The sequence below is a fragment of the Primulina huaijiensis genome, chromosome 2, assembly GCF_012295235.1.
Source record: "Primulina huaijiensis isolate GDHJ02 chromosome 2, ASM1229523v2, whole genome shotgun sequence".
NCBI classification, from domain to species: Eukaryota; Viridiplantae; Streptophyta; class Magnoliopsida; order Lamiales; family Gesneriaceae; genus Primulina; species Primulina huaijiensis.
This window is the reverse complement of record NC_133307.1, coordinates 29,062,476-29,077,046: the sequence shown is the minus strand read 5'-3', so window position 1 is coordinate 29,077,046 and position 14,571 is coordinate 29,062,476. Positions and strand designations below refer to the sequence as shown.

General features: G+C 34.0%; 2 protein-coding genes and 1 pseudogene across 3 annotated transcripts; 1 reads left to right on the top strand and 2 right to left on the bottom strand.

Annotated features, from left to right (window-relative positions):
* Window positions 1-943: 943 nt before the first annotated feature.
* Window positions 944-1,661, bottom strand: LOC140958252 (pentatricopeptide repeat-containing protein At1g77170, mitochondrial-like; annotated as a pseudogene).
* A 3,244-nt stretch (window positions 1,662-4,905) lies between these two features.
* LOC140971388 (uncharacterized) lies at window positions 4,906-8,034 on the top strand. Of its 2 annotated transcripts, none has more exons than XM_073433638.1 (9): window positions 4,906-5,037; window positions 5,118-5,174; window positions 5,378-5,442; window positions 5,592-5,661; window positions 6,248-6,296; window positions 6,543-6,631; window positions 6,751-6,798; window positions 7,577-7,636; window positions 7,762-8,034. In XM_073433638.1, the coding sequence occupies exons 1-9, from the start codon at window positions 4,978-4,980 to the stop codon at window positions 7,870-7,872; spliced, it is 609 nt and encodes a 202-aa protein (XP_073289739.1). In that variant the 5' UTR covers window positions 4,906-4,977; the 3' UTR covers window positions 7,873-8,034. The 2 variants fall into 2 exon arrangements, with proteins under 2 accessions (XP_073289739.1, XP_073289738.1); XM_073433637.1 differs by having other exon boundaries at window positions 5,345-5,442.
* A 1,434-nt stretch (window positions 8,035-9,468) lies between these two features.
* Window positions 9,469-14,280, bottom strand: LOC140971389 (protein CONTINUOUS VASCULAR RING 1-like). The gene is made up of 7 exons (XM_073433639.1): window positions 13,889-14,280; window positions 13,022-13,074; window positions 12,243-12,352; window positions 11,829-11,996; window positions 11,650-11,747; window positions 10,914-11,040; window positions 9,469-9,798 (listed from the first exon to the last, which is right to left on the bottom strand). The coding sequence occupies exons 1-7, from the start codon at window positions 14,066-14,068 to the stop codon at window positions 9,716-9,718; spliced, it is 819 nt and encodes a 272-aa protein (XP_073289740.1). The 5' UTR covers window positions 14,069-14,280; the 3' UTR covers window positions 9,469-9,715.
* Window positions 14,281-14,571: the final 291 nt, after the last annotated feature.

Sequence of the window (14,571 nt, the reverse complement as noted above, 5' to 3'; positions counted from 1 at the left end):
ACATATATATATATATATATATATATATATCTATATGCCGTTACGTGACATAATTCTTATTAATTTGTTGCCTTGGAAATTTCTGTTGATGGATGAATAATGAATATAATTTATTATGGTGAAAGAAGACATTAACTACGAGGGGATGTTGGTTTTTAAATCAAAATATTTTGAATTTAAAAAGAATTAACTAATAATATAAATCATGCATTTTTTAAATTTAATTTGGCTCTTCTACTCAAGTCAATATGCCACCTCTTTTGTTTCCTTACTTTCAGTTGGTCGACAATTACACTTGCAACAACCACACATTCATATGTTGTTTCATGTAATAAAAATTTTGAATATTTAAAAAATGTAAAAAGAAAAAAAGTTAAAACCATGTCATCCGAACCTGGTATACGTAATATATTGATTTAATTTGATAAATGAATTTCAAATGACGGTTGATATTGTGTGTTTGAGAATCATTTCCATTTTGTCAGTACAAACAAGTTGAAGAGTTTCAAACAAAACTTCCAGTGATCATTTCATAATTTTTTGAAATGGTGCAATAATACAATATCAAGCTAAGTTAAAATAGTTTTAGATTTTTTTTTTTAAAAAAGAAAAGATAATTATCCACCCGGACTTGGGCTAAAATGGGACTTCAACCAGGCCCAAATCATAACGCCCATCTTAATACATGATTATATTTCCTCCTCCAAGCAACCTTAATTTTGTTTTACACCTTTTTCATCAAGCTGATTCGATAAAATGCTCATCATTTTTGTTCATTACAATATCAAAATTATCCTGCTGTAACGGCAAGCCACGAGCTAGAATTTGGAACACTTATTAAGCTCATCATCAACTCAAACTTAATCGATCGAGCTTCAGCGAAAAAAATTTATTTTTCGAGTCTAGTACTGTCGAACTCCAATAAACAAATTAACATATGGTTTCAGTATGAACCATCAGGCAAGCTATAAGCAGGAATCTTGGCCAGTTTTATCCGCTTCATAATTTCTGCCACATACAGTGGCTATCATATATATTCGAGAGAACCACAAATACCCCGTCGTTCTCTGGCTCCAACTCCACCAGATGTTTACTCACCCATTCCCCCATCTGCACATCTCCATAGTTCTCACATGCACCCATCAAACTCCCCCATATGACGACATTAGCTTTCATTGGCATCTGCTCCACAGTAGACTCGGCCTCTTTGAGCAGCCCTACACGGCCGAACAAATCCACGTAGTACTGGGTAACAAAGGCCTAATCCCATAAATCTTTGTCATTATGTCGAAATAATGTTCCCCTGTTGGACCAACCCCCCGTGCACACGAGCGCTCAATCAATACTCCAAAAAAAGTGACGTGATTCGGCCTGATGCCAGCTTCTGTCATACAGTGGAAACACTCGAGGGCATCACTCACATGCCCATGCGTAGAATAGCCAACAATTACAGAATTCCATGAGGACACATTCTTCTCCTCCAATATTTCACCGAAAACCGTACGAGCCAAGTCCATTCGACCACATTTTCCATGCATGTCTACAAGGGAATTCATCATGAGAAGGTCAGATCTTACAAAACCTTTTACCTGAAACACAAACTTGTGCAATTGTTAAGCTAAATTCAAACCACCCAGATTGCCGCAGGCCGAAGTGGAAATTGATCAGACGTGAGTCCAGCGCGACACATCATTATGTAAACATGTAGTGATTCCGTGTATGATTAATTCTAATCTCCCGTAGGGATCTACTGATGTTGTTTTAATGGAATGAAGCCGGGTATAATTCTAAAAAATGGGTGCGAATCAAATGGCCAAACACCTGGCGGAGTTGTTTCAGATTGGTAGAATTTGATAACAGAAGCGCAATTTCCTTGCAACGGTGGATTTGTTGGGGAGACTGTCAGAGTGGTTTTTAAGATCATCAAATGGCGAACTGCGTATCGCTACATTGTGATTCAAATGGCAAAAGGCTAGGCTTTGTGTTCTTGAATGTTTGAGATAAATTTTGCTTGAAACACTTCATGCATTTTATCAATTTGGAGTTGGGATGTTATGCAAAAACACATAAATTTAAAATTCGGATATTTAAATTTTTTTTTAAAAAAACAAAACTAAAATAAATTAAAATCAATGATTTTTAACTGATGTTAATTTTTTTTATAACAAATTTTTTTCCTACAAGTTACATTTTAGATATTTAGTTTTTTCATGCATCCTACCACTTTCTTCTTCTTTCTTTTTTTTTTTTTTTTTTTTTTTTTTTTTTTTGAGAAGGGGTATAGGAGTCAATTGGAATGATGATGAAGGAGATCCTCCGTCGAAGAAATTTCAATCATACATACAAGAATTTTGAATAATACAGAAGGAGAAATTGCGAGTTACGTGATAGTCAACTGTATTATCTTATAATCGACTTAGTTGAACATATTTGAATATCATATATTCAAGATCAATAAAAAAGTAATTTATCAATTACGATGCATTTAATTATCTTATGTTGTATTTCATGAATTGTTTCTAGAATTCATTGTGTGGGGATCCGGACGCTAATCATGTTCTTAATCCTTATTGGGACTAATTAATCAATTAGTATAAACATGGTCTAATTTTTTTTTTTATATACAATATCACATGTGGAACGTGCGGGTAATCATTCTGATATACATATCAGTATTAAAGTACAAGTATCACGATCTCTCTTCATCTCCTTGACCCTGAACCTGTCCCACCTGTTGTCATGCACACATACAAACACGACAACAGCCGGATAACTCCGATGAGAATAAAATCCCAGTATAAATCAACGAACCATGCAATCATATAAACAATATAAAACATGTAACAGATAACAGTAATATATATATCAAAATCTGAAAACATAATCAATATAAAACTGTCAATCAGACTCGTGACTCCACGTCTCAGACTAGACTCAATCCTAGTCTAGGGATCCCGGTTTCCAGACGATGGTATTCCTATATCGACCAACAGTAATAGAAGAAACTCCGATTCTATCCACGTCGATATAACCAAACATCTAGTGTCTTGACCTATCCGTCACAGACTGTGGCACTATCGGCAATACACTATCTTGTGACATCGTGCAATGTGCCCGTGGCGATCCCACCACTATCTGGCACTTCTGTCACAAGATCACTCGTCTAATACATACTCTCTATAAATCAATAGAACAAGCATATCAAATTAAATCAATGCATATAATAACAATAAGTATGTGATTTAGGGAAACTCAAGTATTTCCTACTTGAGTCGATCTCCCAATATCATATTGACTTATACCTTTCTTTTGTTGCAGTTCTGACGACGTTCCCGTCTTGAATTCAAAGTCTGCCAATACACGATCTGGCAATGGACAATATCAATTAATCCCATATCAATATACTGTTCAAATCAATATCAATCTGATCAATCTGGATTTAACTCAAAATCAACGGCATAACGGGACAATCTCGATATCCCCGTTAATACAACATCAACAGATAACAGTTACAATCTATACTCAATATCCAATACCATCTGTAATCCAACCCTAATCCAAATATGTCCAATACCACTCAATATAATCTGAAACATCATAATAAATCCGTAATCAATCTGTTTCTTAATCTGACTTCGATTCTATGATGTCTAGCATGTCAACAACATCATATATGAATCATATTCAATTCTGACAATAGCATAATTTCAAAACATATCAAAATGTAACAAAACTTACGTCCAGTTGGAGCCTGCGTCGATAGGAACACAGTACTAAAGTCGGATTGAAATTCTGACGGCCGGATCTTTCACAAAAATGCGTAAGAATTTTCAACACATTCACAGAAACTTTTCTCGATTCTTTCTGATGGNACGCATATGCACGAGGTTCTCTAGAATTGCACTTGATTCATCGCACAACTCGCACATATGCAATGTACACTCCTCGCGCATATGCGCGCACATGCGCGGATCCAAGTCACGCATATGCGCGAGGTTCTCTGCACATTCCACGCATATGCGCCCGACATAAACGCGCATATGCGCGAGGCTCAATCCTCACACATAATTCAACTCTCCTTTCCGCCTTCCCCGGTCTAATCCGTTCCATCTATAATCACATTAATTAATCAACAAATCATATCAGATTACAATAATCAATTTCTCGGGCATTACACATTGCTTAATGATGTACTAATTCTTTTTAAATTTTATAAAATTTTAATTATATTTTATCAATTATTATTTATGATAAATAAAAATTATATATAAATCAAAACAATAATATATTAAATACATATTATGAATAAATATAAATAATAACAATAATATATTAAATACATATTATGCATAAATATAAATAATATATATATGTAAAATTTAAATAAAGAATGAGATGAGCACTTCAGATAAAAACAAAAAATTCATATCCACCAATCGTACAAATTTTTGTGTCGTCAATGAGGTAACTGAGAATCACTTATTGGATATATGATTTTGATGTGCATAACATTCAATAGGTAAGTGTCGTCGACACAGAAATCGACAGGATCGGACAATATAGCAAAACTATATATATATATATATATATATGTGTGTGTGTTGTCTTTTTGAACAGTTTGTTATAAGTAGTATATCCAATTCAAACTCATTGGCTTGCATTTTTAATAAAAATATATATATTTTTGAGAAAGATAAAATAAGGTTTTTATATGAGTTAAAACTAATCTTCGAAATATAATTATTGTAGTTTTGAAATCAGTCTATGGATCAAAACTGTATCTCTTTTGTTTTTAATTTATAAATTTATTGTAAAATATATTCCAGATTACCATTTATCTCTCAATTATATTTGCTATAATTTGTATAATTTGAATAAATTTTTTTTTGAGGAATTTTAATTCAATATTTTGTTACCTCAAAAAATCTGCATAAATATTTATACTAGGGCACGCACTTGGCTTTCCCGAACAGAGAGATGAAGCTAAAGCAGTTGGAGAGCTACCTCGGTTCTCTGCAACAGTTCGAAAACCCAAAGGTCTTGAATTTCTCTACTTATCTTTGGGCTTCTGTGTTAACTGTGAATTGAAGTATTGGAGTCTCCTTTGATAAAAACAGATTGAATTGGAACAATATCCGACAGGACCCCACATTGCATCTCGGTTGCTCTACACTGTAAAGATTCTCCATTTTTTGATTCTTCTCCTTTATCCTGCTTTTAGCGGACACCCTTTTCTTCATATGCTGAATTTATGCTATTTTGTTTGCCATTTATGTTAATGTTGTATATAGGCATATAGCTACCTTTTGATTATGCATGGATTTTGTATTTTGCACAAAATCAGGCGGAGAATTCATTTGGGGATGTGAACGATAAGGTTGTGGCAGATTTTGGTTGTGGCTGCGGTACACTAGGACTTGCTGCTGCTCTTTTAGGTGCAAAGTAAGTGAATAAGTTGTCTTTTAGTGCTTCTGATTATGTGCCATGTTTATGTTGTAGTACATAAATCTTAAACCTATCTGTTTCCAGCTCGGGGATTGAATTTTTTTTTTGAAACATACGAGATGTTGATCCTTGGTTTGTTTGATCAGGCATGTTATTGGGATTGATATTGATGCTGAATCTATAGAAATTGCTTCCTCAAATGCAGATGAACTTGAGGTCTGGTTTTACATGTGCTTTCCCGGTTTTGAGCTGACAGGTCTTTGATGTATGTTTATCGATAGAGCTCAACATCTGATAACTGGTTAAAATGAAACAGTTCAATATGTTTCAATTGGCCAAAATGATTATCTATGATTGCCTATTTACCGCTCAAGTTCTTAGACAAGATCCTAAGCCATGGTTAAACAGTTGATATTTGGTAAACTGCTTATATTTTTTAAGGAAAGAGGGTTAAAACTTATAAGTGTGTTCATTGTAAAGCTAGCAACAAATGTAGGCATTTTTCTTTTAGGCATTGTTCTTTTAGGCATTGCAGTTTCAAGGCATCATCTTCATATAAGCTTTGAGGTTTTGTGTTGAAAGTTATTTTTTCATTCTTTAGTTTCAGCTGTGCATGTTTTGGAATTTATGCAAATTCCAACAATAAGTTGGTTAGTATGCACTAAGATTTGTTAGTTTCGTTTATTTTGCCGTTGTTTTAGAAATGGCCACATTTCTCCTGATTGGCATAACTTGTTCTTATGTGATTGAATTGAAAGGTTGACATGGCTTCTTTTCTGTTCGTGATGAATTGTATTTGCAGTTAGACGTGGATTTCATCCAATGTGATATAAGGCACTTAAGATGGCGAGGTAGTTCTTTCTCTGCATCCACCTAACAAAAATACAAAACTACTTTAATTAATACATCTTTGTTACACTCGATGAATTCGCTTGGAAGACCCTTTTAAATTGTTAGACGACAAAGATTGTTTTCAGGTGTATGTGTGATTTTAGACATTGAGCATTTATATTAGAAATGTACGTGTGAATGCAAAATAAGTTGAAGTGTTGTCATCCTTGAATTGATTGAAATGTTGACCAGAGTTTTTTGTATAGGTGGAATTGTGGATAATGTTGTACTGAATCCTCCGTTTGGAACTAGAAAGAAAGGAGCTGACATGGAATTTCTCTCCACAGCTTTGAAGGTAAACCATTAGCTACAGTTTCACAATGTGTTTTTTTTCGTATTAATGTTGCGAGGAGACCTCCATGGCTACTTTCTTTTGTTTGATATATCTAATTTTTAAAAATATCAACATGTCAGGTTGCTTCTCAAGCAGTTTATTCATTGCACAAGAGCACAACAAGAGACGTAAGCTTGAGTTTTTCATGAAGCTGGGATCATATATGTTTGAATTTGTTTTCATCTTTTGATATGCAATTAATTGTGATTAAATTTCATGTTGTCTTTTAAATTGCAGTCACTTGTCATGGCAATTTTTGTTAATGAATCATAAATTAGATTCTATTCATTGTTGTCAGAGCTTTGAGAATTTGCTTTTTTGAATGACCGAGTTAACTGCTTGCCTTTTGGATTCATTCTCTGCAAGGCACCCTATGGCTAGCAAACAAATTGTCCCTTTTCATCAATTATATTAAAGATTGTTGATGGTGGCTAATCAGCTTTGTGTTCTCAACCTTACATACACCGAACTAGAATTGAGGGATGTTGAATTATTTAATTTTGAGTGCAGAATGGGTTGTGTTTTTGTTTTTTGTCTGTGATTGTCTTAGTTTTATCACCCTGTCCAGTTGTAACAAAACTTTCGAGGGTTAACATATTTGTTATGTAGTCTTGGAACATTTCCAGGCTTGTTCCTAAGTTTAAGTTAGCTTCTTTTTGTTTGCGCTCTGGCTTTTGGGCTCCCTGTGCATGCATATACTCCACTTCTGCACCACTTTCCTTGATACATACAAAGTTTGGGGCTTTCCACGTCAAGTTTTCTACCTCAACTTATCTGCATGTAGCATCCTTTTTCTGCTTAAATTTATTCATAAATTAACATTATTAGCAGCAAATCAAACCGTTTCTCACGATATTGCTGATAATACAGTGCTTTATTACCTTTCTTGATTAATTCTGGTTGCAGCATGTCAAGAGAACATCCTTGCGAGAGCATAATGCAGTCAGTGCAGAAGTTTTGTGTGAGGTATCTAATATTGACTTCTGTGTCTCTGGTAGTTTGCTAGCTTGATGCACCCGTGTCTAAATATATTCTTTTGAATTTAGCTTTTTTACAACTTGCATTGATGAGAACCACCCTCTCTTTCTTAGCTCCGATTCGATGTTCCCCAACTGTACAAATTTCACAAGAAAAAGGAAGTTGATGTTGCTGTGGACCTGTGGCGGTTTGTTCCGAAAACAAGTTCAACGAAGCACTTGTAGAATTACAAATGTTATTATTAGAAAATAAAAGTTTTTTCGTGTAGCTGATGATGTATTCTCTACTGAAATTATGAGTGGGTGGATTATATTTTTACTGATCAATTAGATGTAAATTTCATATTTATCGATGATATGCAAAATAGTGCAATTCCTTTAGTTAGACTATTAAGGGAAAAATTTGTTATGCCCTTACCATGGTGCATGAGACGAACTAGAATCGGTAGTAAGATCAAGCTTATAGACATGAATATGGTATAAAAATCTACTATTAACCACTAGTGTGCAATTCGAATATTATTTATTCTTTGTTAGTTTCAAGTTCACAAAACTTGGTTCTAAGTCTAAAACTTGGATACTTGAAAGGCTTTATTTTAATTGGATAATTTTCTCTCTCTTGGTCAAATTCTATCAATCAGTATGTGAATTCGCCTTGAGATCTTAAATTTATTTAGTTCTGAAAGTATTTGTTAATACTAACGAGTATATTAAAGTTTTTAAACTCGCGAATGGAATAATTTACTTCAAATTCAACTCGGGAATATACATTTGAATATGTTCTAGTATGATTTGATATTTGATAATTTTGAAGATAAATAAATGGAATAATATTTGTGTCCCAATAAAAAAAAAAGTAAAACAACAAATTAAAACATATGTTTTTGATTGATTTTCAGTCAATCAGAGTTTCCATTGGTTTTAAAATCAACCAAACCTAAAAAATTTGGTTTGGTTACATTAATATAAAAAAATATAAAATAAATTATGTTAATTTAGTATGATTTTTCTTTGATATATATTTATTTTATTTTATTTTTAGTTTATGTTATATTATTAGTGATTGAGAATTTATTTATTGCATAATTTAGCTCGATAAAAGTAACTACAACGCTTAAAATTTAAGCTTTTTATGAGTTTCAAAATTATTTAATCTGTATAAGTATTTTAATGTATCATATATCATATATCACTTGTAATTATTTTAGGACAGGATCAAATAAAATATTCACTCAGCTTCAATCAAAAGTCAATTGCCACCTTTTCAAGTTTTATGCTCTGATTCACATGAAACTCGAAATTAATAATCAAAACCGGTCCAAACCTAAACAAAATGAAATTCATGGTTTTGTTTAGTTTGAGATTTTGTAAACTGATAATATGTGGCTTGGTTCCAATTTTTATATAAAAAACGAACCAAACTATACTTGAATAAGCTAATATTCACAACCAATCTCTTTACTAAAATCATTATCTCGACTCGGTTATCGGCTAATAAGAAAATTACGTGCCCTTATCACGAAGTTCTATGGATGGAATAAACTGACATTGATAATTTGATATGAAACGGAGATGAATAGCTAAACAGCAATGCATGTGGAGAAATCGGAATAGTCTCCACTATACTACTTCCATGTAGATGAACAAGAATGTATTACGCATTTGGACTGATGAATTTTTTTTATCTATCACACTGATTTAGTCGTTCCTTCCCGAGTAATAGTGAGCGAGGACCAGTCATTAACCAGAAACATACGACTCATCTTGTAAAATTTTGGATATAGACAACGTTTTACCAGAAACCATCAAGAAATCAAGGACTAGAGAGCTGAATATATTTGATAAACTTGAGAGCTGAACTGCGCTCCGTCGCAAGGGAAAATAACAAAATGAGTCCTTATAATTTCGCATAACTGAAACATTGGATAATAGTCACATAAGTTATAGGAATCTATCACTTTAAGATATTATCCCAAGTAAACTATGACAACATGCCAGCGCCTAATCTACAAACATGTAAAGTGCTGAAGTAGAGAAAATGATACGTCCACATCCACTTTCATGCATCTCAGTTTCTATCGACTTGAATAATTCTTCGATCCAAGGTAGACAATATCTGGGGCATTGACATGCCACCAGACACGACAATTTCTGCACACAACAAACAAATATTAAAAATACAGTTGTGCACCAATGCTAATGAAAAACTATTTTTTAAGTATTACTAGGCCTCGAGCATTCTTGAGCTAATAATATCAAGGATTTACATCTCAACAAGTAACAAGGATATGTCAAGTCAGATATTTATTGCAGGGCAGCAGTGTTTATCAATAAAAGCTAAAATACCTTCTAAGTTTTTTATGGGTATTTATCACCTTGATTTGAAGTTATCAGCAGCATGGTAGCGACAGACATCATCTATTGAATTTCAATATGATGTTTTTCTGAGTTTTTTTAAGCAAATTCAAATTTGTAAAATTTCGTCTACTATTGCAATGGTATCATCTTACATTTACTCAAAAAAGCTTCACCAATGCCTTGAATTTAAGAATCCATCAATTAACCTGCTAAAAGGGAGTGGCAAAGATACAATTTGACACTAATCAATATCCAAACTTTTAAATCACATCATTTTCTAGCCTCACCTCCAATTATTAAAAAACGTGTTTTTTTATATTTTGTCCTAGTTTACTTATCTCCTCCTGAAGATTATATTTCAATACATATTTTTTTTTAAAAATCATATATTATGCATTTAGAATAATGTCAAGAAAGTACAGAATTTCAAACAATTAATTATCATTTTTGGTTTAAAAAAAAAGTCATACTTAGCAAGGACATTATTGGGGGTATTCTCTAAAATGGTCTTTGAAAGTTCATAAATCAAGTGTGCTTTAAAGGACAAACATTTTTCTGGCCCTTCTAGTCGTTATTAAGCCATTTATTATCCTTACTCTTATCATTTGGACCTTTGAGTTCAAAAATCCAGACTTTAACTTATCTTAACTTCCCCAGAGATAATTATAAAAAATTTAATCTATTGAGCGCTGCACCTATAGGCATCTCAAATTACTAAATCTCTGGCCAACACTGTGTTAGACTGCTATCCAAGATCCAAGAATTATAAAACACACACACTTGTCAAATAGAAACATAAGCCCTCTTGGGTATTGAAATGCCTCCATGAAAAGTAAAATATCGGATGAAGGCAAATAAGTTGAGGATAAAATTTAGCAGACAGAAGACACATGGCACAGACATCATACCAATCCCTTCTCGAACAGATAGGTTTGGTCTTATAACATCTTTGGCACTGACCAAGAATATATCACCAATGTAAAGATGGTTTGTTGGGACATAAACACAGCATAGCTCTTCCTCTCCTGAATAATTCTGGAATCATAGACGAAATTATGTGAATTGTGACATAAAACAATGGATCTATTGACTAAAAAAAGAAAAAGCAATATGCATAGATTATGTTCCACAATCACAATAAGGGAGATGCCATTATGATAGTGATTACGAAATAGATAATGCAAGTCCAAATTTTAAAAAAACAATTTAGAGAAACTAAAACACTCTAAAATTGTAATGACTCCTACTCGTCCCACTATTTCAATTTTTTATCATAAGATTCACAGTGCGAAAAGAAGTTAGCAAGAGGGGTACACACAAGGCAACAATCCAAAAAAACAAACATTACATCGAGATGACTGGTATATCACAATTAACAATAAGAACAGAAGTCAAGTGGTAAAATGTTATTACATCAGCATCTAGAAGTGGACATCTCTCTACCATCATTTTTAAGGTCTTTATAGAGCAAATATGTAAACAAATATTTAGGAAATGACAATCAGATTATCTTGATAAGCCGGAGAAATGAACTATTAATATTCACAAAATGTAACTCAGATTTTTTTTAAAAAGGAACAAGTTTGAAGACAAAAATAAAAGACATAGCAATGCTAAATGAAAAGGATGCAAAACATGGGAGACCTGGAGGGTCAAAGATGAAGTTATGAACCCAAATGCATATTCACCAATACGTGGATGCCTTATAATGGCCACTTCCTTGAAAGCCTGAGTGTTCTGATCTGCAATCAAATTGGAAAAGCTAGGATCCGTGCCAAAACAGAAAGTCTATCAACAAAAAAGAATGCAAGAAAAAAGTGTACCTGGAGATATGGCTGCACTAATTTGCTTGGAGGCATTGTAAATATGACGAACAAATGGCATTCGCTTAATAAACCATTCTCCAAGGCTCAGAATAGAAGTCCCCAACCATGATGACATAAATACTCCAACCAAGAAAATGAAAGTGATTGAGGTAACAAATCCTAGACCTAAACATAACATGTAGCAAATGTCAATGCACCAAAAGACTGAGAGACATAAAATATTTATCTGGATGCCAAGTTGTTAACCATAGATATATGATACAGCCACAGAGGGTGCCATAAAGAAAACGAACAACATATTACAGCTTCGAATGGATGGTTCAGCGAGATAACTCAAATTAAAATAGGCAATAAATGCATTAATGCACAGAATCAGTGCGTTGCGTCAAAATGATTACTATTCCTGCTTACCAAATATATTGATCCCTAGTTGTGCATAAATTGGAGAGAAGAAGCCATCCACAAAACGAATAAACCACCATGTAATATAGAAAGTTATTGCTATAGGAAGGAGGATGACACTGCAAATCAAAATAGTAAGAAAAATCAGTCCCAACAAAAAGGATCACTCTAGAAAGAAATTATTTCATTCTCTAGTAAAGATTGTATTTCTGTTCCTCAAGTAACTCATCTTCTCACACACACAACATAAATTCCACGTATCACAGCCTAACAAGCTCGATTCACAATGCTATCAGCTTATATACAATTTAAAGACCTTTTTCTTTAAAGATGAATGATCTGTAGTAAATAAATAGATGAGATTTGGTGAAGAGGATGAGTTGAGAATTTTTTATAAAGCCTCACACCGAGCATTGGCATTGGCTTGCATCACCTCCACCTTTGCAATAATAATTTACTAACTCAGACAAAATAGTTTGTACGATCTTGCTTTTGGACCTAAGATCTTGCACATTCTATTTGACACACGGACATCAATGAACAGATCAAACCTCCTTAGCTTGTTTAGTAAATCAAGAAAGGCCTTAACTTACGATATAATAATTTATGAAAACATCATAAATTAAGATGACTAGAACTAAGGGAACAAAAAATTTAGGTGTCAAAGAATGCAACAGCATAACTACCGAAACAACTAAATGTCGAAGCAGATCCTTAAATTGTATGTTTTCCGTTATCCTTACAATTTAACACACAAATTGCATACAACAGGGATTTATAACAATTACCATCCAGTCATAAATTTCTTTGATGCCCAGCTCCTCACAACTTTGTAGAAGGCCTGCACAGTAAGCAAGACCGATGATAGCGTTTCAATGTCCGTCACAGGAAGAATCACAGATTCTATAGAGGTACTACTTTCCTAACTTTTTGCCAAAAGAAAACAAATTGACATGACTCAGATGGTGCAAGCCCAAGGTACACACAAACCTAACAAATATATTTCCAAATTCAAGTGTTCTTCCTCATGAAACTAAATTCACAGGGCCAATAAATCGCTAAACCACCTTTTAAAACATTTCTGAAAAACTGATGATAATGGGGCCTCTCCTCTCTTCTAATTTGGAACAGATGAACAAAACAAAATACAATTGAACCTTTCACATGCCTGCGACGTTATCACTCTCGCCCTGAATACGTTGAGCTAAACAAAAAACAAGTCCGCCTTCCACGACTAAAGCTAGACCAAGCATTTGACGTCGAGGTTCTATTGCATGCATGATAATTCAATTCCACAACCGAAGAATCGAACTACAGAAAGCTAAGAAACTAAATTTGGCAGTACCCTTTTACTATCTACACTTAATCAACCGATATCTCACAAATATTTTTTTTTCCCCAATTATTTGACGGTGTATTGAAAACACCAAGCTTCCAGTCACAGCAATCAAACAAGCCCTCCAATCGTAATAACTGAACACCGCAGTGCTTAATGCTAAGCACACATGCACCAAATTTAGCAAATAATTAAAGAGGACCCAAAAACAACCACTTCCCGGAAAGTCCATCCAATCAAATAAATCAAACGACTAGTACTAACAAGGAAACCCCTAAAATGGGAAACTTGAACAAAAACATGATAAATATAATAATACCTCGCAGCCAGAATGATGGTGAGAGGAAGAAGCAGAGGGGGAGGGCTTGGAGGACGAGGAAGCGCCGTCGTCATCGTGGTGCTGATGGTGGTCAATAGAATCCGCCACCGGTATCAGAAGCTCTCGATCCCTTTCTCTGCTGCTGTTCCCCATTATCCCTAAAGATTTCTCATCCCCCATCACTCACAAGAACACGAAACTCACGATTAGATTCTTCCTCGGGTGTACCAGTCTTGCAAATTTCACCTTTTTCTCCGTAGACTTCGTGTTTTTCCACTTTAAACTTAATTACTACTAGGCTAAATTCAAGACGGAATGGAGCTGAATGTTATTCTCATAGCTACAGCTGGCTACGGTCGAAACTAGACCCAACTCGTCGACCCACACCCATTCCTATTTTACAATAAACAGATATCGACTTATTAGTATTCATCTCTCCTTAAATTGCAAAAATTCCAATGAACGTTTATTTATTCTGAATCTATTAAAATATTGGATTGGATTTTGGCATATGTGACTTGCGACGTCTAAAATAGCAGCCAAATTTAAGCAAGTCCAATTAACAATTGATGACGAGAAATGGCCGTATATATGAAGTGACCATGGAGTCCTCACAAGAACGTTTGAAGCAGTCGCGTCTGCAGACTTATGGGTATGATATGATTTATTTTGGTGTCGCTATA